General features: G+C 41.2%; 1 protein-coding gene and 1 long non-coding RNA gene across 4 annotated transcripts in view; one reads left to right on the top strand and one right to left on the bottom strand.

Moving 5' to 3' along the window:
* Nucleotides 1–18,765, top strand: part of LOC146768214 (uncharacterized) — a 29,532-nt gene extending 10,767 nt beyond the window's left edge. Inside the window, exon 4 of the long non-coding RNA XR_014953275.1 lies at nucleotides 8,233–18,765. This is a non-coding gene — a long non-coding RNA (uncharacterized LOC146768214). The remainder of the gene's footprint in view (nucleotides 1–8,232) is intronic.
* Nucleotides 16,179–24,657, bottom strand: EIF1B (eukaryotic translation initiation factor 1B). Of its 3 annotated transcripts, none has more exons than XR_014953274.1 (5): nucleotides 24,260–24,532; nucleotides 22,015–22,178; nucleotides 21,237–21,338; nucleotides 20,435–20,664; nucleotides 16,179–19,118 (listed from the first exon to the last, which is right to left on the bottom strand). XR_014953274.1 is itself a non-coding variant. In XM_021531280.4 (4 exons), exons 1-4 carry the CDS (start codon nucleotides 24,288–24,290, stop codon nucleotides 20,620–20,622), a joined length of 342 nt encoding a protein of 113 aa, XP_021386955.1. In that variant the 5' UTR covers nucleotides 24,291–24,657; the 3' UTR covers nucleotides 16,179–20,619. The 3 variants fall into 3 exon arrangements, 1 of the variants encoding a protein (XP_021386955.1); XR_002465522.4 differs by having other exon boundaries at nucleotides 20,479–20,664; XM_021531280.4 differs by having other exon boundaries at nucleotides 16,179–20,664; nucleotides 24,260–24,657.
* Between the last annotated feature and the right edge of the window lie 1,762 nt (nucleotides 24,658–26,419).

The raw sequence follows: 26,419 nt of genomic DNA, 5'->3' as shown, positions 1-26,419 counted from the left end.
CCCCAAGACATAAACTTGGTAATGCAGGGAAACTTAGCAAACCTGCCCCAAAAAAGAAGCAAGTCAGTGTTGTCAGGATGATTTTCTTCACCTTAGAAATTAAATTACTCATAAGCATGCAAACAGTTGAGTAAATGAAGAATAAAAGAAACACAAGAAAATATACACAAAGAAAAATGATTGACAAGTGATACCAATACTTCACATTACAAACTCAAGAAAAGGCAACCTCAGCCTTTACTGCAGAGTCATCAGCCTAGGCAGGATTCTTCTAAGTTTCAAAAGGCAAACTTCAAAGAGAATTTGGATAGATATCCAGATGGGAACCTCAGCATAAACAAGTATTTGTTTCTCTAGTGGTAGGAGCAAAGGCAACACAGAGGGGGGTTGTTATAGCAGTGTTACATCTAGGTACTGAAATATTGCTCAGTGTAGAAAAATATATGTTAATCCATTTCTAGGGGAAAAATGTCAGCTATATCCCAGTGGAAGGGAAAAACACTAACAACAAGTGGTATTAGAAATAAATCAGGTGTAAACCGTCTGGCTACAGACTTCAGGAGAAGAAAATAATACACATTATGAGTTTAGTTTTTCTGCTGCTGCAAGGCCCTAGTAAGACAACCCCTAGGGTTTTAGGATATTCTATTAGTTTCAGCTGTTAAAACCAAGGTTGGAGTGGCTGAAAGATTTCAAAGGATTGATGATGATGATGATGATGATGATGATGATGAGTAGAAAGCCAGAAGAAATGAAGGTTGACATCTTATTTGAGAAATTGTAAGAAGCTAATAAAAAAAGCCCTCAGATTTAGTGGCAGACCTATGCAGAAAATTATTATATTCTCAGGAATTCCCCTTCACAAGCAAATACCTGCAAAAAACGCAAATGTCTCCATCTTCTTGACAGTGTTAGTAAATCATCTCAGCCCTACAGCTGCAGGCATCCTGGGCAGCTGGTGCAAGGGTCACTCTGGCTTTAGCAGCCAGGCTGTTTCACTGGGCTGTGGAACAGACCTTTGCTGCCTCTGTTGATTCTTGAAAAAGTACTTTTTTAATGGCAATACAACACCCTTGCCTTCACATTATACTTCTTGAGCTAAGCTCCACCATGCTTTTACTGTGTCTCATTTGAGTGTTTAAAGAGACATTTCAAAATGCAAACAAAATCTAATAAAATCTAATAGCCACTATTCAGTGATGTGACCCAAAAATTTTGAATGAGAGAGAGAGACCCCATGGTCAGTGGAGAAGTACTGTGAAAAATACAATCTGCATTATGCATTTAAAATCAGATGTTGATAATGTACTGTATGACAGGGTCCTAGGTGGGAAAAGAAAGAAAAGCCTTCCTTCTCACAGTGCCAATCTGCCTACTCACAAAAATAAGAAACTGTGCAAAAGAAAAGTGGAGAAAGAAAACGTTCAGTCAGTTTTCCTATTGATAACACATAGTCTTTCCAAAAAGTCTGAGCAAGTGGCTGAAATAAAATTAATAATAATTTTCGATTAGAGGACTTTGCTGTATTGTCTATTTATTTATTTATTTATGTATCTGTGCAAACTCACAACCAGCAATCAGGTAAGAGTCAATGTCTTTATTCCTAATGTGGCATATTTTTTCCAGGTCATGAAATTAAGGTTAATATTTCATCTTCTATCAATAAATCTGTCCATACTAAACATATAAAGGTTATTCCTGGAAAACACAACCTGGCACAGCCATAAACTTACTGTGATTATTTGTAGGAGAAAAAGCTCACTGATTGGAGAATTTCACAGCAATCATGTGAATATACTACTGCAAATCCCTACTACATTTATTGTCACAGGTGATGTTACAGATCAGTATTTGAAATATTTGACTTAGGAATTTAATATTATCTCCTATGGACTCTCTTTCACCATCATAGTAGTTGAAAGGCATTGATTTCTTCTGTATACCCCTGCTTATCTCAAGCTATTTCATTTTGCTTGTCTTATTGATTTTTGCATTCACTTTATATATTATCTTACTGGAAGCTGGTAATGAATCAATGTAGTCACCTAAATTCGTGTTCTGTTGTAACCCCTGGGAAAGAGCTACTTAAAACCATCTACATCAAAATGTACCAAGTAGTTGCTGTGCACATCCAAACAAGGGACAACATACTTGTCTTAACACAACTCACAGAGGGAAGGCCTCTGCAGTCTTTCTGTTAAGTGCATGTATTTTTAAATGCCTGACATACTAATAAGGATTTAGAAGGAAAACACTGAGAGACCTCAGTGAAGCACTTCATCCTAAGTAGTTAATGGCTTCTTTCACAACCTCCTGCCTGTAAGTGATGTGCCTTTCTCTGAATCCCTTCTTTGCCTACCTTCAGACCAGGAACTAGCTCTTATTCTCTGCTCACATTGTCTGCAATGTGCCACTGTTATCAGAAGGGTCCCATTAACAGGAAAGGGACTCCCAAATTACTGATAAAAGTAAATGTTAATTGTGCAAAACAATGCCAAGACAGCTATGATAACAAATTGTCATTATTTTTGCTTCCTGCTGTTCTTACATCTTTTGGTAACGTTAAAATTTAATGGTTACTTCATTCCCATGGATGCATTCATTTATCCAGCTAGTCTGCTGTAGTACAAAAGGATATTAATGCAGTTTTCTGCTGTATAGAGACAGGTATGGATGAGAAAAGATTTGTAATTGAAATTGCTGCTTGAAACTATTAACACAGAAAACTAATTTCTACTTAAAGATGCTTTAAATGCATAATTGAGGAAAAAAATACAACATCACAAACACCTTAAATTGACCATCAGCTCAGTGACAAAAAACAGTATGTTAAATTAAAGGATTTCTCCTAGGAGATTTCAGAGAGCTAAAAGTCTGCTTGGCTGAATAAAATTAGAAGACACATTTGCTCATTTGAAAGCTCTCCAACATGAGAACAAACACTTTGTATATATAATGTTGAATGATTACTTGCAGTAATTGCATGTCTCTTCAATATGTAGACTCACCCAAACCTCACCATGATCCTCACTGAAATAAGGTTCAAGCAGACAATTTTCACAGAGGCCTCCAGGGCCCCACAGCACAGGGCAGTGGAGCCTGCAGGTTCCTGTTTTTTGTCACCCACCTGTGTTTCCCATGGGACATTTCACCAACTGTGTCACATATGGTTCACATCTGATTGTTCTGGCTACTCGCTACAAGACTCCTCAGATGGAATAAAAATTAGTTTCTATGACTCCGTTGTCAGAGCAGCCTCCTGTGAAAAGCCAGCTTCAGAAAGACTTCAAGGTTTGATTAGCAGAGATTGAGCATTCTCTCATTTCCATCTAATTCACTAAGGGGCAGACAGCTAAAGGTTTTTCTCAGCCCTGAACAGAGCACAAACTCACTGGTAACAAACTGCTAGGGATTACTTCGCTAGAAAACAGCAGCACCTCGGTGTTCCACTGCCCCTCCACTTGTGCTGTTTATCAGCAAATGCTCTCCTAAACATGGACAGACAGGATGAAACTCATGCTGAAAAATTACAGACAGCAAACTGCCAGAGAGGAACAAATGCACAAAACCAGCATGCCACCCCTTTATACATGAAGAGCAGTGTAACCCATCTGCCAGGGGCTGCTTGTGAGAGTGAAAAGGGCTCAGCCATATGGCGTGCCTTTAAACATTCCATCTCCAACAGGAATCCTTAAGTTAGCCTGCCTCGAGATCCTCATCAGGCACCTTGGAGAGTAGATTACATTGGCTGGGCTGAGACCTTGTCCAGCTCTACCTTTCAAATGCACTCTGTCAGGTTCTTGGGAGAAGAATTTACATTCATTCAAGAATTCATTCAATCAAACAGAAGGAGTAAACCACTTATTTAAAAGCAAAATCAGGTGAACAAAAGAAACAAAAGCTCCTATACTGATTACCTTTACAAGCTGTTTTGACTTTAAAATAGACCAAACAAACTAAATCCTAAGAGCTACCACGAGTCTTGCCAGCATTGCAATTAAATTATGAATTGACAATATTTTGTTTTGTTAACTCTGACATGGCTAAGTGAAGAAAAGATTTGTTTTATCTACTCATAAGGTCTTCCCCATTTACGAGAAAAAATGTGCAATGAATCTACCCTCTTCTTGGTTGATTATTTCTATTTTCAAACTGTCAGTTAAGCTTCAATCAGTGGGCCCTACAATGATGTTTCTGGACCAGCTACCATCATGAGTCACAACTATGAGAGCAATTCAATAAGCATCTCTTTTATTCAGTGCCACAGGGACATTTAAAAACCTCTACAGTTCCAGAGGTGCCTGCACCAGGAGCCCTGCCATGTAAAGTCTGAGAACATTCACAAGCTACAGCAGCATTTGCACCAGTGACCACTTGAAAATACTTTCATATTTCTTCCAGATAGTTTCACCAGAGGCCTCATGAAAATGAACTTGTTTGAGCAAATAGTCTGTGAAGGTGCCTTAAGTAATTGTTTTCTAGGCTGTGCTTATAACTTTCAGTTGTACAGACTGCTTCCCAGTGACCTGCAAGCAGTGGCAGGTCTTAATCCTATTTCTGCTTGAATGAGCTCCTGAAAAATGCAGGTTTTAGTGCCATCTAATGTCTGCCCAGACTGCATTACCTCCTGCTGGTACAGTGTATCAGACTAATTCCATTTGAGCATGGATTCTCCTGGACCTGCTGATCCACAGCAGGACTCCTGGTTCATTACCAGTTGCCTGCTCCTTTACAGGATTTTCCCAGCTAAATCCTTCCCATCTCAGCTCATCTCAGTATCACTCACCCTGCACCCTGAGGGTCCCCAAGTGCCACTGTCCCCTGTGACTGCTGGCAAGTGGTGCAGAGGCAAAAGGTCAGAAGGACCAGCTGTGTTTTCTCAGACACTGGGGCCAGCAGTCAGCTCTAATGCTTTCTGGATCCAGCAGCTGACACTTGCCATGGCACCTAGGAGCTTCCAGGAGAGGGGCTGGGAGAGGCTGAGTGGGTGTGAGTGACTCTTTTGGGGGTCCAGGTGGTAGTAGCAAACTAACTCTGCTGCACTGTGGGAGGCCCTGGGGGAGGTCTCATAGCAATGGTCCTGCAGGAGAAGGTTAAGGGGTATTGCCATGGCTGTGTGGTACCTGTTCCTTGGTGGCTTGTGGGTGGCACAATTCATGGGGCAACATTAAGGAGTAATCCTTTCCTCCTCTCACCAGCCAGATTTGGAGTGACAGGAGAAAAGTCCACCTGGTACAGCCATCAAAGACAGAGACCACAAATAGAAATGGACTCAGGTATCCCCATCCTGGCAAATGGCAGGGAAAGCTGATGTCTGTATCTTATATATACTGAATTCAAACTTCCTGGATGGGACTGCACAGGTACAGCACTGTCCTTTCACTTGAGATTCCAAGTTCTTATTTCAGCATTCCTTTCTACCATAATGGATTTGCACAGCACTTAACTGCATTCTAATTGACCAGAACTGCTAATTGTGATGTAAGTAAATTGCAGTCTTAATTTTACTTAGCTATAACTGATAGAACACAAATCTACAGAAATTAAACTACAACAAAAGGAAACAGCACTAAACAGTGGTGTGAATATTAGACTGAACAAATGTGGCAACAGACCACTACCCCAGGCAACAGTATTTATAGAAATTAATATTTAGGGCCCAGCCGAATCTAAAATAGTTTTTTTAATGTGTGTTTTTGACACATCCACCACTCTAAAATAGAATTTGGATTTGAGTTAAATGGCCAAAAACTGAGGTTGTCAGATGACACACATTGCAGGTATGTTGACTGAACATTTACTGTTGGTTTACTGGTGGAGCTGAAGCCCATACTTCTAATGGCCATTTTTCTACCATCATATTCCCTCTTGCCAGACCAACTGTTTTATTTAGTGTGTTGTAGAAAAGTGAGCTTATTGTGCAGATAAAAGACCAAGAGTGTTAATTGTGAAGGCCTAGAACTAGGTCATTCAGTTCCCCTTCTAGATTTAATCTTCTCTCTCTTTTGTACTTATGAACCTGCAATGGTGGTGGCTTTTTACATTCTTTGGGCATTGAAATGAAAGCTGCCAAGTGAAAATATGAGAAAAGCTCTAATGCTGGAGAGAAAACATCTGGAGGTCCTCATTGTCATACCAGGTTCTTTGTAGAGATTTTGCTTTTCTAAAGCAATTGTTCACTCACATTTTTCCAAGAGCTACATTTCAGGAGGGGAGCTGAAAATTATATCAACCTCTCTCAATACATAACAGGGACCACATACTGCACCAGCAGTATTAATATCAGGGAATCCTCCCTTTGTGTCCATCCCTCCTGCAATCTCCCCCATTAGCCAGTAAATCAAAAATCATCTGGGGGTGTAAACTTTTGCACTCACAAATGCCTGATATTATTCTCTTTGTGACACAGCAGTGGTGACAAGGCACTATGGCTTTTAGCTGGAAATAACCACATAATGGTAACTTCATCAGCTTCAGCCGCTGTGAGTTTATCCTGTGGTAAAATGCCTCTGCTCTCCTCCTGACTTTGCTTTTAAGGGCAGGATAACCTCAAAAACACTTGTTTTCCCTGTGATTAAATATACCATTTGCAACAATGAAGCTAAAATCCCAGGTATGCAGTAACTTCTATGGCTAGGCATTCTCAGTAGAGCTAAAAAGTAATGCTTTAATATTCAGACAAAGAACCCACTGAGAAGGAACCTGATTTTGTTATTAGCCTGAGAGACCCAGACAATATTTCTATGAAAACCTGACTTGGCTATGGTAGGACTTCAGCCCAGGAGCTGAAGACTGAAAGCTGCAGGTCCATGCCACATATTTTCTTTTCTCACTAACCAGCTCATGAGGTTGATATACAGAGAGTTACTACTCCTCCTACATGCAGATGATTTCTCAGTTCATTAAACATTATTGCTAAACTACCAGTAGCTCTTCAATTACTCACCTCTGGCTTACATCTAAGTCATAAACATTTTATTCCAAGGAAATTTCATGCTCTGCATAATTATTTCAGTTATTTGGTTTCTTTAGTGGGGGTGGACAGAGAGACTGGGTTTGTCTGAATGAAGAATGAAGTATTTTGTTAATGCTGAAGTGAGGTGCATTTATTGGTTCAGCAAGCATTCATTTTGTTTCCAGAATTTGTATAATAGACAGATCTGACCAGGCCCTTCCCTCCCTCCTCTTCCATCACCTTGCTTGATGCTCTCCTTCCAGCAATACAAAAATGTCAACCCTACATCTTTTTTCCCAACTCCGTGGACTTTAGGAGAGGTCTCCTGCAGACATGTGGGCGCCATCCCTTTTCTTGAATCCTTAAGTCTGAATTTCAAATCTTGGCACAGTACCAAGGAACTGTTGGGAAGTCACTTTTGCTCTCTGTCTTTTCTGCTGAAAAGGGGCTGGAGGGACAGGATCGAGGTTTGAAGAAGAGAGCAAGGAGTCAGAGGAGCTGAAAAAGGTGACAAGATGAACACTGTATTTCAGCAGGAAAAATCCCCAGCAGCACTGCTGCTTTTGGCAAGAAGAGAGGACATTGGCAACATGCTAGGAAGGGACACTTGCAGCTGGTAAAGGAGCAAAATCTTAGATATTTTATAAAATGCAAAGGTGCCTTTAAAATCACTAGGCCCTGCCTATCTGGGTTATTAAATATATCCAGTTTTACTTGTAAAAGGTATTTCCTCAAAAATATGAACAATTTATGACTTTCAGATCTAACCTCCAGCAGAACTCCATTCCATGCCTTCCAGAACAGTTACCAGTCCCATGAAACCTCAATTTTTCATCTGAACAACAGCAAGACCTAATTCCTTTTCTTACAAAAGAGTTGATCAAGGAATCAATTTCCAGCTGGGTCTCAAGCATCAACATTTATTCAAAAGCAATGCCACAAATCCTCTGAACAACCCCTCTATTATGCAACATAAATCAGTCCAGTTCTTCAGTTGGGAGCAAAGAACTTTAGTGCTACCTTTTCCCCTGTTGTCAAAAGTGTTGTGTGACTGTTAATTTGAGGACGGAAATAACATTGATTTAGATTTGTGTTCCCAGCTGTGAATCCAAATCTGAAACTTTTACTCTCTATTTTGCATTCAAAAGGAATTACTGTAAAATGATTTATGGATGGTGCCTTCCAGAATTCAATTGATAGACTCCAAAAGACCAGTTGAGCCTGATATCTATGTTTTCCAGAATTATAGCTTCTCCTAAAGACAGACTTCTTTTCAGGATACCTGTTCACCAGGTCTACTCTTCGCAAAGTCAGCCACAGGTTGGGTTCCATCATGAAGCTCCTGACCACAGGAGAACTGCAGAGCCCAGACTACAGCTGGTCTCTCTGGTGTGAATCTCTCTAACAAAGTTGAAACCAGCCAGATCTTACCCAGCAGGTAAGAGAACCACACTTTCAGTGCATGACAAAGCTCACCTCTTATAAAAAGCATTGAAGTATCCTTCTGTCCTTACCAAGAAGAAAGGAAGTTTGCACAAAAATGTTTATATTGATAAAGTATCTGACAATGAGCCCACACAACATTTAAAAGGGCACTACTGCAATTAAACCAACCCAAGACAGTCTGTTTAAATGTAATTCCAAATGGTTTTCTGATATCTAGACTGATGGGCTTTGTCTCTAGGTTTCATGAGGAGTTGTGCTTGCAGCAGTTGCAATGCTCAAATTATATTTAAAGTTTTAATCTAGACCAGGAATGAAATAATTAAGGATTATGCTCTAATCTATCTGGCCTGCAAACTATTTGGCTTGGGATTCTGTATCTTGTAATGAATATGTTCCAGAATTGAATAACACATCTTCATATCCTTTCTTCCTAGGGAACCTCTCTGCTTCTCAAACAAACAAGCTAGTTCCACTCATTGAATTTCCTGAAAGGGAAGGCAGTGAGAGGATTAGGGAAACTTTGGGTCAAATAGAGAAATATATTTAGGTGTCTGCAGTCCCACAGGAATTACTGGGCACTCAGGCACCTGAAAGACTCACTGGAGCCTGTTTTTAAGTAATATTGGTAGTTTCCAAAGGTGGTGCAGCAGCTGGCCATGTGGGCTGCATCCATGCCTGGGTGCGCACAGCCACCAGTGAAGTCAGTGGGAGGGGACTGATTCCAGAGTCAGGATTTTGTCTGTGCTTACTTGTCATCTGTCAATTCACATTTGGAGGCAGCTAGTAATCATGTGAGGCCTCTACCATCAAACCAGGTGGTTCTGAAATTCTGTTCCTACACCCACAAATGATGCTGACTGTTCAAATAATTTGGAGACGAGAAGGTACTATCTTATAATGTTGCATGGTGTCTACTACTATGGGCTCCTGGTCTGAGGGCAACTTCTAGTATTGTAATTAGCATGTTTACCCTTAGTAGAAGCAACTCATAATTTATTTTCAGTGGTATGATCATTAGTAGATCTTCCTCAGTCACAAAATCATAGCCTGTTTCCTGGGATTATTGATAACCACCTTTTTTCTTTCTGAAGTCACTCAGCCAGACTCTTCCTCACATGTACATCTTTGTGAGGAACAGCTAAACCTAAAGCTTTCTGTTCATGTGTTTTCATACAGAAAATTAGAAAACCCCTTTAGACTTCATCTGAGCTCTGCACAAGTGAGAGGAGCCTCGGCTGCAGATGGCTTTGTAGCACTCGGTTACATTTACATGTCTGAGTTAGCCTGGCATGCCTATACAGTAAGGTATGTGGACTGGACCACCACGGATCATATAAGACCATCTGACTCTTAATCTTTATCATACGTAATGTACTTAAATTAATGTATATGAAGGTTAAATACTGCTGTGAAGCCACTCACCTGAAATGACCACTGTTCCTCATGACCACGCTGAATGCAGCTGGGACCAGTTTCTGTCTCAGTGGTGCGAGCTCAGTGCCAGTCTCCTGCTTTTGACTGCTTTGCTCTCCATTTCCTCTTTTCAAGTCATGGGCCTTAGCACTTTGTTCTAGAGAGATCACTGCTTCTGCCCCAGGAACAATAAGGTGCTGTCTGCTGGCTGTGGTAGCTGTCATTATTTCACAGAACTAAGTGTCCATGGGATCACAGCATGCAGTAGACTAGTTGCCAGATCTGAGAGTTAAAATGCAGAATGACCTGGCCCACTCTACAACCCTCAAAAGAAAGAGGCAATAAGGCGTCTCAAAAAGTCCCCTTACTTCAGGGCTAATATTTCTATCAGCAGGTAGAACTTTCCACATAGCTGTCCTTAACAAAACCAGTATACCACAATACCAGGGGGAAAAAAAAAAATCATTCAGTACCTTCTTATGTTGCAAGAAATGCTATGTATGTGTATTTATTTATGTGGAAGATTCCGCACAGAGTATCAGCAAGTCGCTCCACATGTGAGTTGAAGATGTTAGGCTACATTTTGGATTAGAGCTTGTTCTGTACTACAGCTGCAAGGATGGCAGCAGGGAGGCTGCTGGACCTGAGATATTTATGCTTTCTGTTTGTGGTTTGAGGTCTTACCAACGATGAGATGGGGCAGAGCCTTGGGCAGGAACAAGCCCTTACAGCTGCATGGTAGGACATTACTATCATAGAATGTATCCTCAATTCTGTGGGAGTGGAACCAACCAAGTTACTCTGGCAGATGCTGGTGAAAGGCCAGTTTGTTTCCTTCCATCACTGAGCCTGGTTTATGCTCCTGTACACCTCTGCAAAGACAGGGAACACATCCCTGCTTTAATCCGAAAGACAGACATTATTTTAGGAAAACAGGTTCCAATTACCAGCACATTTCTGTCTTGACACTGACTGCAATCACACGCCCATAAACCAGGCTATCACTCAACACAAGTCAACTCAAATCATACATAACTGGCTCCAGAGTTTCAGAAGCTCTGGCCTTGTGGGCACAACATACTTTCTAATCACATAATGTTGTAAGTCATTGTACTGTAGCTGATTCTTTGCTCCTAATAATGATAAGAATAATGAAAAAGGTTAAAATACAAAAGAAATATTCAGTTTTGCAAAACTCTCTTTATCTACCTGAATCCAGCTAAGGTCAAGAGAAAGTCTGCTTCTGACTCATAAAGACATTTGAATCAAGTGCTGAATACACACTGTACAATTTCAGCTCAGGAAGGAATTGACTTCCTTAAAGATCATGTGGTGACAACTTTTATCCTTTCTTAGCAAAAGTCCTAGGAGTATTCACCAAATCAGAGCATTTTTCTCTTCTATAAGAGTTTTAATAAAAGTCAGTTATAGTTCTGATCCTATTGATGTTAAAAATAGGTTTCAGCCTCCTTTCAAGAAAAAAATTTCAACTGTAATTCAGATGGCTGAAAGCCCATCTCTAGTGGCCTGCTTCAAACTCTTACAGCTATGGGAAGGGAGCAGGTGCCCAGGTATTGTCCATACCCAGATCCATTCAAACACCCTTATGTGACCAACCAGCCTGGAGTGGCACTGGAGAGGCCCATCATATGAAACTTCTGATTCCTAAAGGTTCTTCCTTTGAATTCTGCCATGTTTTTGAATGGCTTTGAATGGCTGGATCATCACAAATTTTTCCTGTAGACAGCTGGGTCTGGCACACAATCACTCTCACTGCCTCCATGCACATGAGCACCAAGCTCTTCTCCACCTTATTCCACCAGATCCAAGACCATCCCTTCTCTCAGCCTGCAGAGAACTAAGTGGAGAAGGAGTGACTGTTTAAGTCTCAAAAGCAGATAATTTACTGATGATTCATGCCCTAGCACTGGCTTGCGGTCTGAGGAGGGGCAGCACTAGTTGGTGGAAACTAGTTGGTGGACATGCACTAAGGCAGGTCTGCCTCTTTGTGGGACATTTTGCCATGAGCCAACCTTCACCTATTATGAAGCCATAGCTGTCATTTCCTGCCTCTCCCACTAGATTTCTTTCTTCTCTCTGAAGTGGTGCGCTGGGTCCCTTCCTCATACCTCTTGCACAGGGCTCTGTGGTGCTCCTGCACTGAGCTAGGAGTCATCCATGATGGGCAGCTGCTGTACGGAAGGGATAGATATAAGAACAGATTTTCAGATCTTCTACCTCTCAAGCAGAGGTAATATGGGGAACAGCTGCACGCAGGTCATGCCTGCAACTACCTGGGAATTCTACCAAATCTTGACTTCCACATTCCCCTATCTAAGCTTCACAGTAATTTCTCCTGGCTTTAGTGTCACTAATTTCAGCATTTGCTGTCTTCCAGTGACATCTAGGGATAGAGACTGAAAATTGCAAGGTGGACACTTACATAGGCATTGTTTAAAACATATTTCAAACTGATAAAATTTGCTTCTTTGATAAGCCAAAAGGCTTAAGGAACAATTGTAATTAAGATAAAAAAAGGAAAGAATCTTGCATGTTTTGCAGGATTGAATTGATGTCCCAAGACCCATTCCTCGACTCGTGTATTAGCATTAATTTCATAAAGTGCTTACACAGACGTGGCATTGTTTGACATAAGGTTTTGCTCTGGTACAAAGAACACAAGCAAGATAAAGGTACATCACTAATAATGACAAAACACATGAAAGGGAAAATGTCATCAGGAGGACAAAAACACTTTGAGGGCAAAAGATCAAACAAATTGCTTTGGTAGATGGATCCATTATTTACTCATTGCTACCACTACTAAATTACTCATTACATTTATGTATCAGTCCCCTGATCACAGAGAGTCGTTGTGCTTTGTGATTCACCTATCCAGGACTAAGATATGGGCCTGATCTGGAGATCTTACCTGCAGGACAAGGCAGAACCAAAGGATGGAGGCAGTAGAGCAGAGGGAACAGTGGCTCAATCTACACTGCTTTGCAGCCTGGCTTCATGTTAGACTTCAGTTCACAGTGTTCAACAGCTTATCCCTGCAGGATCAAAGCATAAGCAACAGCAAGTCTTCCTATTGTGCCTTCATTTCTTTAGGGAGCACAGACGGGCTTCCAACAGAACATAACCAGGGACAACCAAACAGTATTAGAAAGAAACCCACCATGTGCCTGCGTAATACATCACATGAAAGATGGAGAAATGTATAAGCTGACTCTTTTGAAACAGACTTTGTGTGACTGTACAATCTACACCTGCTCTGGGTTTCCCCCATAAATCTATTCTTCCTAAGTATTCACAGGCCACCAACAGAAAGAATTCTGGGCTAATTCATGCTTGGACCTTTGCAGAAGCTAAAAAAATACATCTCTGTCATGGCAGAAGGAAATGTAGAATGTATTATCAGAAGAAGGCATCAAGAAAAGTGTTTATACATGTATCAGAGGCCTGCATGCCCAAAACTAAAGTATTTAAATATGCTCACATGAACAAAAACAAATGAAGATGGTGAGAACAGAGGCAGGCTGCTGGTTTTCTAAGAACTTTTGGTCTGAGCAAATGAAGCTGTGCCACCTATGGTCCAAATTCAGTGAACAGAAAAAATTCAGCTCAAAAGTAGAGATCATATAAAACTTTGAAAAATTAAAGCAAATGGATGATTTACCAATATGAGCACTACAAGACACAATCCTGAGAATATGATCTATTGAATGCTATTAAATCCAGGGATATTTCTATTGATAAAGGTATATGAAGTAACTGGAAAAAAAAATCCATCATTTTGCCCCCAGTAGCCATTTTTGTTAGATCACTAAACCACTAGAGAAAGCACCAACCCTTTTGTTTCTGGATTTGCCACCGCTGTTGTTCCTATCCGACAGCAGTGCTGCCTCAGCAGCCAGAGCTGGTGGTCTGTCCTGGGGCAGACACAGGCAACTTCCTATTTCCTGATGCCCATCAGAGCAGCACCAGTTGTAGCAGGCTCTCCAAAAGATTCACATTGGGGACCTGGGAGAAAGCACTGCTTCAGGAAACTGAAATAAATGCAGCAGGAACTCATCTGGGCAGGAAATGCCTCGTAGGTGAATATAAGACAGGCATCAATTTTAAAAGCCTCATTGCAGAAATATAACAACTAACTCACGCACTTAGAAGGTCCCTGCATTGTCACCTTATACTCAGCTGTTTAAGCTAAGCTTTCCTTTAAAGCACTCCTAAGGCCTTCCTCCTGAAAACATACCACAATGTGAGTATTAGTAGCCTGAAATCAAATTGAGACAGTTAAAAAGATACTAGAAACTAATAGGAAACTGAAGATCACCTCCTATGATTTAGGTGAATGTTGGCCTTGATGATTTGTGGTTTTATTTCTGTAATCTCAACAGCAAACAAATGACAATTTTCCCTCCTCAGAGGGTACTGCCCTGAAGTCAGAATGCTGCTTTTATCAGACAGACAAAAAAAATAATTAAATTACTGGAGGGACACAGTAATGTCCATTTCTGTGTGGGCAGGCCACATCCCATGACCAGAGTGCTCTGGTACTTTGAAGTTAGCACCAGAAACCCAGCTGTGTATCAGTCTGAAGCACTAGGAGAAGTAGACAAGACTTGGAAATCACACAGGTCCCTTTGCACAGTGTAAACACAAGGCAGCAGATGCTGCCACGTTCAGACTTGGCTTCAGGTGGCAGCAGGCAGGGCTCTGCATTGCTCTGCTTGGAAGCAGCATGCAAACACCTCCTTCCCACAATGTCTCCAGAACGGATTTTTATCTTTCACAGAGTTACCTATGGATGATCTAGTTTCAGGGTGATTTAAATCAGTACCAGAACAGACTTCTACTACCAGGACAAATGAAACAATTTGATGACTCCAAGAAATGTCTCTCCCTTCAGTGTCCCTATAAATACTTATCACAAACAACAGCCATGGGTGAAAACTCCAGGTGCAGCTACTTTCAAACAGAACCAAGTTCAGTATTTTTAATGAAGTAAGACCACTAGTGGACATTCAGAAAGTTTCTCCATGTCACTGCACCAATCTTACTGAAAGGCACTTAAGCACAGAAAATACTCTTTGCTCAATATTGCATGTAAGGAAGTAATATGGAATACTCACTCACAAAATTTAACTAACGTGTGGATTAATTTATGGCTTACCATTTACTGAAGGAACCCGAACAGTGTTTTTGTTCTGTACCTTGAAATTCATCCCCAGACATGCACTGAGTTGCAGGTGTAGGTCACACAGTATCAGATAGTGACAAGTATTAGTGTGCAGGGCCATCTTTTCCCACTGTTACTGAGTACAGGTGTGCTCACGCTGACACCTGTTCAGTCTGTTTGCTGTGGGGTAGCCAGGAGCCATCACAGAAATTTCTGTGGTAGAAAGTAGCTAAAGGCTACTTCCTCTATGACAGGGTCTGCCATTCAATAGATCTTTCCAGGAGGATCCTTGGGAATAGACCATTTTAACCCTTCTTACCCCAGAATTACTGTCAAATTACACATCAATGCATTTATGTAATTTGCTGGGTCTACCTAAAAGGGCAACCCTGCATTTGTGGGAGAACCCTTTAAGCAGCCCCAGTACCATCCCTTCCCTGGGGTCAGCTGTCTGGTGACTGCCACAGTTTGTCTGAGAGTACTGTAGAAACAGAGCTGTGCCCCTGTCTGATGGTGAGAGGGACCGCAAACACTGCTAACAGCTAAATCCTCTCAGTGAAGAGCAGGACCATTCCACCTGGAACCACATCTGCTGAATTCAGCTACTTGGAGAGCTGAGCCTGGATCATGTGTTGTGTGGGTTTTCTGATTTGGGGGATTTTGATTTTTTTTTTCTTGCATAATCACAGCAAAGATGGGCTGTAAATAAAAATAAAGAGAATAATATAAATAACCCCCTTATTTATTGTATACACAACTCTTTTTAACCAGACTCCAAACTCATTTCAGAAATGTGCTGTCACATTTCACAGATGCAAGATATTCTAACAGAGCTAAAACCAAACTTGAGCACGTTTCTGGCTTTATCCTAAAATACTGTGCATTTTGCTTATTCAAGGAATTAGATGATCCTCTTCTACCCAAAGTTTTAGACCTCAAGCCAATCATCTTGTTTTAGAACCACAATATTCCAGAACAGTATTTTTAAGTTGGTTAATACAGATTATGTTAGAAATTTAAGGGATGAAATATAACATTTCTGTATGAAATCAAAGCTGATTTTACAAGAGGATCACTCACATCTCTACTAAATTATGTTGCTTTTATCTTCCACCAAAAAAAATATAATTATCCTTAACAGCATAAAATTCTATTTGTTTTAGAAAAGCATACATCAAATAACACTGGAACACTTTATTTTAAAAAACTTTGTTGTCTCAGCAATACTCCAATACAGGTTAAGACTTGTTCATGAAGAGATTAATGACAGGCACATAGCAAACTTGAAAAAAAGGCAAGCCAAGTACAAATCCTCTTTTGAGATTATTTTTATATTTTTAATCTAAATGGGAAACAGGCATGAAACATCTGTACAGCAAGCATGAAACAACTATGCCATTTTTCCCTTAATGACCTCAAGAGCTTTTGATCTGGCAACTGGAAAACAACCTTCATGTGGCCATGCTCAGGGGACAGATTTTTGACTGAGTATGGATGTAGAAACTCATAGCATTTAAATATACACAACCCTCTAAGCCCACTTCCATCTCACCAGTGGCAGCAGCACATTAGTTAGAGGAATGCTCAGTGACATTGATCAACACTGACGGATACAACGGACAGTAACTCCTACTGTGTCTCAGAGTCAGTAAAAAATACCTCCCCCTGCTTTAACAGGCTAAATATCAATCTTGTATACATTTTCACATAGTATGAGGAACTATTGACCACTTAAAGATGTAACACATGGATCCTGTACACTAGAGCCTTGCAGAAGGATTAAGGAATTAATTGCTGACTGGAAATCAAGGTACATCTGTCTTATACCGCAAAATTAGAGTGGTACAGCCTGTACGAGTGCAGCACATCAGATAAAATTTAAAAAAACCTATAAACAGGGTATGGCATTACAGCAGGCATATCTGATTACTGTCTGGCTGTAAATAACAGATGCATCTTCAGGGCAACTACATACCAACTATAAGCAGGATGGAAGTGTAGGAAAAAATGAGTTCTGCCTAATTGTTATTTCAAATATTTGAAACTTAAGCTTCAATGAAATTTTAGAGTTCTATAATGGCTTTAGATGTATTTAGAGCCTTAAGTGTCAAACTTTCAAGGACATTTAACTAGGATTTTTAAAGACACAGAGAGAGAGAGACAACGTTACAGAGGTCTTGCAGTCCAGGTATCTAAGTTAATGAAAACAAACTTCAGATATAAATGTATTTTCTAAGACAGTTTTTTTTACTAGTTCCCTCCTCCCCCTCCAAAGAAGCTCTCCAAAACAAAATGTTATTCATTTAGGCTGTGCAAAAATGGAGTTCAGGAATAAAGGTTCAAGCAAAGCCACTGAAGCAATGAATAGCATGCACACACAGCCCAAGCATTCCACTTTTCAGAGGTTACTCCACTCAAGAATTATCTGCCCACAGTTGTGCTCCTCATGTTCATCTCTGGAGACACAGATTTAGTGGACCATAGATGACAGTCAAGGGCCTGATAGCTGACACGGTAAGAGGAAGTAGGCATCTTACAGACTTAAATCACTAACTCTCATAGTCTACAAACAAGAACTGCCAGTAGCATTTGGGAAGCAAGTGCTGCATTTCTCACAGCTGCATTAAGTAAATGTAGACTCAAGAGACGAATTAGTGAGGTTTTTTATGCAACACCTTACTCCAACGTATCAGCTCAGAGTCAGCTAGAAAAACCTATTAAAACTATGCACAAGGCTGTGAATTCAAAACAAGTTTCTACATCCAGTAACACCTTGAGGTTAAACCTAAGTATCACTAAGAAGGCAATCTTGATTGGTAGGTCTGACGGACACACACTTCACAACATTCCAACAAAAAAACGACCATTCTTTGCAGTCTGAGCTTGGCCAGCCTCAAGTCCTACTAGTGGACTTCAAAAGAGTTTTCTATCATAAGCTCATTTTTACTGCCTTGGCAATTATGGGCCACATCCTTCAACATTTTTTAACTTATTTTTGAATAGATTAAAAGATTGAAACCTGCCTTCATTCTGAAAACAGATTTCTGTGGTAGCACTTTAACAAGTTATTTTCCAAAGCCTTAATTTTAAACATTTTTAAAACATAGATATGTATTCCAAATAAGTTTAGCTTTGACAAATCAGTTTCAGAATAAGATGACAAAACACGATGTCGAAGTTTTTAATCTAGAACATACAAAGAGGTTTGGACTTGTACCAAGGCTAATCACAGTCTTAGAAACACTGTTTCAGTTTAAAATACTCATTGACAAAAATTTCTGCTTTCTCTCTAGAAAGATCAAATGATTTGTTGCCACAACAAATCTCACCTCTTTAAAACTTCAAATTTACATCTTATTCCATCTCCTTTTAATTTTGCCTTTCAAAGGTCAAAACACAAGCATCTCCACTCAAGCCACCTCTCAACTGCAAGGTTCCTTCTATTAGAAAAGAATTTTTAAATAAGGAGGAAGAAAATCAAAGATTTTTCTTATTTATGCAAGCAGAATGACTATGGAGAAATGACTCAAGCTCTAGGTAGTAAAAGTTAATGGAATGCCATCTGAAATGAAGACTGACTCAGTAACACGAGACCTGAGAGTCATTTGTTAATCTTCAATTCAAAGCCCACTAGAAGTACTTGTATAATACCAGTGAAATAGAAGATACCGCTTGTTTTTCCTCTTGAGCAGGAGAACAAGCTTTAAATGAGAACATCAGTTTTTCTGGTATGTGGTAAAATGAAAATCACTAATTGCTATGTACCCCCAAAAGACTGATTACTTTAGCAGTTAAGAATCAGTACTAGGTACACTTGCACTAGAATGACTTTATTCTGCTCATCTGCAAGACTTGCATAAGATTTATTTTTGGATTTCCATTTGGTATGTGGGTATTTTATGCTTTGCATGAGGCATTTCCTCCTCCTGAATGTATTGCACTTTAACAGTATACCATCTTCTGGAGCATCCTTTCTCTGGAACAGTTAAGATCTGTAACATCAGGCAGTATTTGTGGAGACTGAGAGACTAGATTTTTACAGACGGAGAAAGAAATCGTCACATAATGCTCCCCTAATTGTTGCTAGTGCCTTAAGGATTCATTTCTGAACTCAAAAATCTAAAAAAAGAAAAAAAAAGTTAAAATGAGCTAAAATGGAAACATTTCTGGTTAGAAAGGCAAATATGAATAGGAAATAAAGTACAGGTACATGTGAGATTAAATAATACAGTTTTCCCTAATTCTTTACTACTTAGGTAGTAAACAATTATTTTATCAATTTAATATTTTTTTTTCTGGCTAAGTTATTAATAAATCTTACCAGTAGAGATATGTACCTTTCTTTCTTTCCAGAGGATATATGATATCACATGAAGTTTTTTAAGCATTTCCCACTATTTTTATGGTTTTGCAGCTCAGCGTGTTCTGAATTGTTTCAGAAAAATTTTCCATGTCTACCTCAAAAGGAAGACAACATCTGCTTGTTTCACCAAATGAATTAATTTCATTCTTCACAAGACATACCCTACAAGCAGAACAGCAAATCCCTACAGCTAACTAAAACTAGCTTACAAGCATGGTGAAACAAACCTATTGTAACCTCCAGTAAAGCTGAAAGAATTGCCTTCTAGATAAGTAAACCAAATCAGCTTTCTTTAGTAATACCCAAACATGAATACAAAACCCTCCGTGTCAGCCATCAACCCTAGGAAAACTTTTCATAACAGGGAAGAGGTTAGTGTAGACCTGGTTCCCTTCCCTGCTCCTGCAGCTTGACACTACCAGCTCAGTCAAGCACATTGACTGTGTTCAATGCACATTCATGGCAGAAGCCAACACAATGTCTTTTCCCCCTACTCAGTGACAGAGGAGATGTAATATCCCATCCACTTCCTTCAAATGTTTTTGGGACTTTGCCCAAATGTTTCACCCTGAGGAGCTCAGCTTGTCTTACCCCTACTCTGCTTCATACTAATATCTCATAGTCACTGCAATAAATTTCAGAGAGGATCCAGTTACTTACACAGCAAACAATTGATGTCTTATTATGCTGCTACTAAGGTACACCAATACTACAGGCTTTAAAGCTCTAGTCTTATAGCTACAGGGTAAGATCACATCAAGCTAATCTACTGATTAATCAGCTTGTACTTAATCATGTAGATTTTCCAATTTCTTCAATCAGCAGTGAGCTACACTTGCATCAAAGCAGTTTAGCCATTCTTCAGCAAGGCTGCAGTGCTAGTTCAAAATTTAGGCTAAAGCATTTCAAATATCCCAGAAATTATATGAATAAACTTTTATTTTTAAGCAACAACACACACTATTTGAATAAAACTCACACATTTAACTCAGGTGGATAGTACTAAACTGAACAATCATCACTAATACATTTCCATTGGAAATGTGTTAAAGTTCACAAGGGTCTTCATTACCATCTTACTGAAGTTTTCTTATGTGTTTCTAGTCTACACACCACCTGTTTCATGCAGTCATGCAAATCAAATTGTAAATGTTGAGGTAATGGGGAAGTCCATTCACTGCAAAAATTCATTTTTCACAGAAGAGCCAGGATAGGTAAGACCAATACTGCAGGGTTCTTCATTAGAGTACAGGTATATTAGAAACCATGAACTTTCAGTTGTTCTTCTTTGACAATGCCAATCTAAAGGAGAGAAACCATGTATTTTAGTAAAGCTTACATACTTAGGCTATTACAGCAATATCAAGTTATCACAATCTTACACTTTGATAAAAGAAACTGCTATACAGTGTATACACTCAATGAAACTTTTTCTAGTTTACAGAATGTTTCTGGGACAAGCAGACTAAAGAAAAAGAAAATCTTATCAGACATCTAATTTGTTCTGTAGTCCTAGGACTTATTCTTTGACACTGTAACAACCCTGCATCATCATTTGCATCAGAGCAGGCCTCTTTCCTCTACAGTGTTTTCAGTCTCACAATTATGGCTTGCATTGAACACTTGATTTTACAAGCACAGAGCTCATGTTGCACTGCCAGAGAACAAGTGATCTGTTGTAACAGTGCAAAGGCACTCTACAGTGCTTTGATTCATACCAGAGGCTTACTCTCATATTGTAAGTGTCATTTTACTTTCTGGCTGAAAATACAAAAGAACTACAGTGGCAATCTTCAGCTGGTTAATTAGCATCAGTACCACCTGTCACCCTACTGCCTCCAGAGAGATTTAGATATTTATCTGCAGTCCCTCACCTCCAAGAGGAATTGGCAAATGTTCTTCCTCTGGTCACCTTGCAGCTGGATAACTTCACCGTATTCAGGATGCTCAATCACAGTACCATTACAAGCAAATTTCTAAGAGAGAAACATCCATATTGTAAGACATCTGATGTACACTGTGATTTTGCTTAGTCAGTGTTTTCAGAGGAACTTTGTCTCAGAAGCTGCTTACTATTTTGATGCCAAGCCAGGCAAAGGTTAAATCAATTTTACTGGCTCTGACAGCAAATGGAATATATCTGCTGATACATACATACACAAACTAAACTGCTGATTGTAAATTCAGGATTAGCTACTGTGCAGAAGGAAACGGCCAACAGTCATTGCAAGAGAGAAAAACAAAGTCATAAGATACAGCCTTTCAACTCTATTTTAAAATAAGTATTTTTATCCTGGCAAAACTAAAGGCCTCTATTTTGAGCAACAACTCAGCTCTAACAGAGGCAGGAATAAAAACCAGCTCTACTTTAAACTGATTTTATTCTTTATATCAACAAAGCCATAGATCTGTGAAATTTAAAAAGAAACATTCAGAATATATTTTATTTACTGCTTTTTAAGACAGAACTGTTTAACTTTTTAGCAAAATCAGTGTCACTGGACACTGATAGGTGTTTTGAGAAAGAGAAAGGACTCAAATAGGAAAGTGATGTGCACTGGAAAGAATGAAGTGAAATAAATATTTTGTTACTTAGTATTAAAAGCTATCTTACTCCTTTATAAATAATCATTATCAAATCAGCAACTTTACCTTTTTGAAAGCTTTCACAAGTTTCTTCTTGTCATAATCATCTGCAATGCCCTGAACAGTTGTTAGTGTTTTTCTTCCGTTTCGTTGCTGGATCCTTATATGAATGTAATCCTCAGTCCCCGCCGGGAGTAAGTCGTCGCCCTTTGTTGCATCAGCAAAGGGGTCTGCAGGAGGAAAATGATCCATGTAATTCCCACAAAGGAAAACACCCAAGTTCAAAACTAAGAAGGAAGATTCTCACTTCACAGAAAATTATTATTGTATTCAAGATGTCACCTTGATGTTTAAAGCCTGTTTAAAAACACGCTGTTAAAATCAAAGTGCTTTTTCTACAGCTGTATTAAGTGTCATTACACTAGGCAGTCTCAACTACCACACACTGTTTCTTCCACGCCTTCCCAGGTATGAAAGGTTTTCTGCTACAGTATCAGTTTGCCTCATAGTTTCTTGCAAACTGTAAATCCTGAACCTGAAAACATGGTTCTGAGAGAACATCAAATGCACTTAAATTTTAGACAGCCACATGCATTTAAAGTGAAATAATGCAACTGGATCTCTTAGCAGATCAACTGAAAAGAACAGAGAAATAGAAAAGCTCTAGAACAGACACTTCCTTACAGGTCCAGAACAGAAGTCTTAGACTGTGCTAACTCCCAGACTTCCAGCATGTTAAACCATGGATTTAACTCTTGGCTACTAATAGAAATAAAAGAGAGATACACTCTAACAGATGTCAGAGGCTGCCTGTAAACCACTACTCCTCCAGTCAGCAGCTTTAGTCAAGCAATGTAACAAAATTAATTTAGGCTTAACTAAAGAAAGGTCAGTTCTCAAATTCCTCCAAGCTTGGCATTTATCCAGCACAGATAAAACAGAAAAATATTTAGAAAGAACACTTCTTATACTCTGTACTTCACAAAAACATACTTAACAATCAAGAAATTTTACAGCTCTACAAATCCCCTAATCAGTAGTTCCAAATAAACCTTGAAGCATAAAGTATTTTATTACTTTTCAAGAATAATCAAAAGTAATTTTTGTACTTATCGGAACTGTATTTAAGAGCCCATATAGTTCAATAGCCATGCAAGCTACAATTTCCCAAAGTTCCATTCAAAACTCGGCTCTAAAAACACTGGCCAAGTTTTGCCATCCACTAGAAAGAAATGCCCCAAATGAGTAAAACTTCAGCAGAAACACAAAAAGTAGTTCAGCTGCAGATCCTTGTAGAAACAAGAATGACATGAGCATTAAAGGCATTGAAAGCATAATGAGGATTCAAGCACCACAGGAAACAAGTACAGCACTGGGAATCTTGACTAGTTCAACTTATACTATGGAATTTGTTAAACTATGCTGAATTTTACTGTCTTCCACAGCTTGTGGCTCAAACACCAATAGAAAATCTTAGTAAAAAAAAAGTGAAAGAAAAAGAGGGTATGGGCATGAGGATCACTTAGCAGAGTTTAGGACTCTAGGTTAAAGGACTGCAGATAAGCCAAGATAGCTTGGCAGAGTTTATGGCTCTAGGCTGGAAATAAGCCAGCACTGTAGGTGTCAACACTGGATCCGTTCAAACAAATCCTCTGGGCGGCACCTTCCTTAAGCATAGGGTGAGCTCCCAGATCATAACTGAACGTAACCTTCTCACATGGCTTACACGTGCAGATCTGAGTCCAAACTGTGGCCAAAAGCCTGAGACTACTGTATAAAGTGCTAACTTGCTCACTTCTGCTGCTTATAGATAAGGCAGGAGGAGAACGCCGGCTCGGCACGGTTAAACTTCCCTGCTGATAAGAGAAATGATCTGCCATCTGCGTAGCTCACTCTATAGAAACAATAACGCTTGCACGGCTTGTGTAGCGTTTTGGGACACTGCTGAGGATAAGCTGCGGCAGCAAACCGACTGTAAGTGATGAAATTATTTCCTCAGCAGAGGACACGAGCCCTTGACACGGGGTGTCAGAGCTGAGAACCTGGCAGCACCTCCTTGGGGAGCAGCAGGGGCTGAGCCTCCGGCCGAGGTCTCCTGGCCGCACACCCCGAGCGCGTCCCGAGGCCGGCGAGGACAAGGGCGAGCCGCGGCGCTGCCTCACGGAGCCCGCGGCGACACCGCTCAATGTCACCGCGGCCCTCGGCGAGGCGGAGGCGGGACGGCGGCGCCGCGGCACGGCGAGGGGCCAGGGCCATGGGTGGGTTTACCGAGGGGTGGCTGCGGGGGTGGCGGGCTGCCGGCGGCTCTTACCGAAGGATTGGAGGTTCTGGATCGAGGACATGCGACTCTGCGGCGAGAGGCTGGAGCTGCGGGGAAGCGCGTCCGCTCGGGTCACGGCTCCGGCTCCGCAGTGCCGCGCGGGGGCGGGGAGCGGGAGGGAGCGAGGGAGGGGTAACAAAAGCAGAGGGACGCGGGGAGCGAACCCGAGCCGGAGAGCGGGAGCGAAAGGGAAGAACACGAAGAAGAGGACGCGCTAAAGGGAAATAAAACGTGGAAGGAGGGAGGGACCCCCGCCCCTCGCGCGCCGCCCCACGGCACCGCCAACGGGCTCCGCCCGCCGCGCTCCGCGCAAAATGGCGTCCCGCGCGTGCGGGCCCTCCCGGGCCGGCGCGAGCATCGCGGAGCCAGCTCCTCTGGAAAACACCTCCGGCTCATCCAGCCCTACCCCTGACCGAGCATCAGCGCGGCAGCCAGACCGCGCCACCGGCTGCCACGTCCCGACGGCGACCCCGCCACTTCCCCGGGCAGCCCATTCCAGTGTATAATCACCCTTTCGATGAAGAAACTCCTTCTGATGTCCAGCCTGAACCTCCCCTGCTGCAGGCTGAGGCTACACCCTCTTGTCCTGTAGCTGGTTCCCTGCGAGAAGAGGCTGAGCCCTGCCTGGCTACAACCCTCCATTCAGGCAGCTGTAGAGGGCAATAAGGTCATCCCTCACCTCCTCTTTCCAGGCTAAACACCCCCGGCTCCCTCAGCCGCTCCTCACATGACTTGTGTACAAAACCTTTTACCAGCTTCATTGCCATTCTCTGGACCTGCTCCAACACCCCAGTGTCCTTGTAACAATATTCTTCCTCTCAGTGGATCCCCGACAGCAGAGCTGGTGTGTTGCAGGAGCCCTGTGTTCTCCATGGCCTTCAGGGAGCCCTATGCCCCAGCAAGGGTGACCCCCATGGAGGTCCTTCCATACTCACATCTCTTTGGCTTGGGTACTTTTCCAGCTCATCTGAAACTGGGAGAGCGCTTCCCCCTTCCCTATTAAAATATGTTGGAAACCCCAGTCCCTCAGACCCTCCTCACTGGACAAAATGCTGCTTTAAATGCTGAATGTGGTGAGGAAGGCAGTCAGCACCCTACAAACTGCCTGTATGTCCACTTTGGGCATGACTTGGAGACACAAGAGGTTCCACCTCAGCATGAGGAAGAACTTCTTTACATTGAGGGAAGCAGAGCACTAGAACAGGCTGCCTAGGGTGATCATGGAGACCTCTGGAGAAATTCCAAACTCACATGGACATATTCCTGTGTCACCTGTTTGAGATCAGAATGCCTTGGCAGATGGTTTGGACCAGGTGATCTCAAGAGTCCAGTCCAACCTTTACTATCCTGTGATTCCAAGAACTTCGCAGCTGCTGTTCGCCAGTCCCTAGGGGCCACCATGGATGGCTGACGTGCAGCCTCACAGGACTCCTGTGTACAGCCGCTCACTGTCCATCCCAGCACATCAGCATTGTAGGGGCTGCAATGGAAAAAGTTTGCCTTTAAAATGGTGTGCAGGTGTTACAAAGCTTGCCGGTCCTTATGAGATGATTAATAGCTTTGCAGATGTACCATAAGCTAATTCCTCTGGCAGAAGTGTCAGAACCTGTATTTCTCTTTTATTTTTTTTCCATTTTTGGCTTTTATGCTAAATTTCCATCCTCTTATATCAATGGGATATTTCTTTTCTGTGATCCAAGGTCTGCATCAGCACTGCAGTAGTCTTATGAGTGCTAGTGTGCCATGGTTTAAGAAAGTTTCTAGTCCTGGCACTTTGCAAGGAAGTCCTTGCACTTTCCATGGGGAAAGCAAGCCCATTGGCCATGGAACAAAACCTCTGCTTACCCTTTGCTACCATCACTGATTAAACCTTTCACTGCACCATGGGCTCTAGAGGAGTGCTGTTTAACTCATTCCCAAGAAGCTGCAAAGGCACTATTGGGGCAATAATGGGAGGATGGGGCAAGAGCTTGAGGCCACATTTTGGACAATGTCTGTGGATTAAGGATGCAGAGCTGAACACTGAGAAACCTTCCGGGAAGGTTGAGGAAGATGAGGACACCCATCCTCCAGGACATGACCCCAGGATATCAATAGAACCTCTCTCAGAAAACGTATTACTACTAATGTGAAGGAATTTTGGCTCTGATA

Source organism: Lonchura striata, chromosome 2 (assembly GCF_050655825.1).
Source record: "Lonchura striata isolate lonStrDom1 chromosome 2, ASM5065582v1, whole genome shotgun sequence".
Classification (NCBI taxonomy): domain Eukaryota; kingdom Metazoa; phylum Chordata; class Aves; order Passeriformes; family Estrildidae; genus Lonchura; species Lonchura striata.
The sequence above is the reverse complement of the archived record's forward strand: the minus strand, read 5'-3'. Positions and strand labels throughout refer to the sequence as shown.

Bases quoted from the DNA above. Each gene is read 5' to 3' on its own strand.
- EIF1B (XM_021531280.4), bottom strand. From the start codon at position 24,290: ATGTCCTCGATCCAGAACCTCCAATCCTTCG. The intron at 22,179-24,259 runs GTAAGAGCCGCC...TTCCTCCTGCAG, and splicing joins CCAGAACCTCCAATCCTTCG to ACCCCTTTGCTGATGCAACA. The intron at 20,665-21,236 runs GTGAGGGACTGC...TCTCTCCTTTAG, and splicing joins TTTGCCAATTCCTCTTGGAG to ATTGGCATTGTCAAAGAAGA.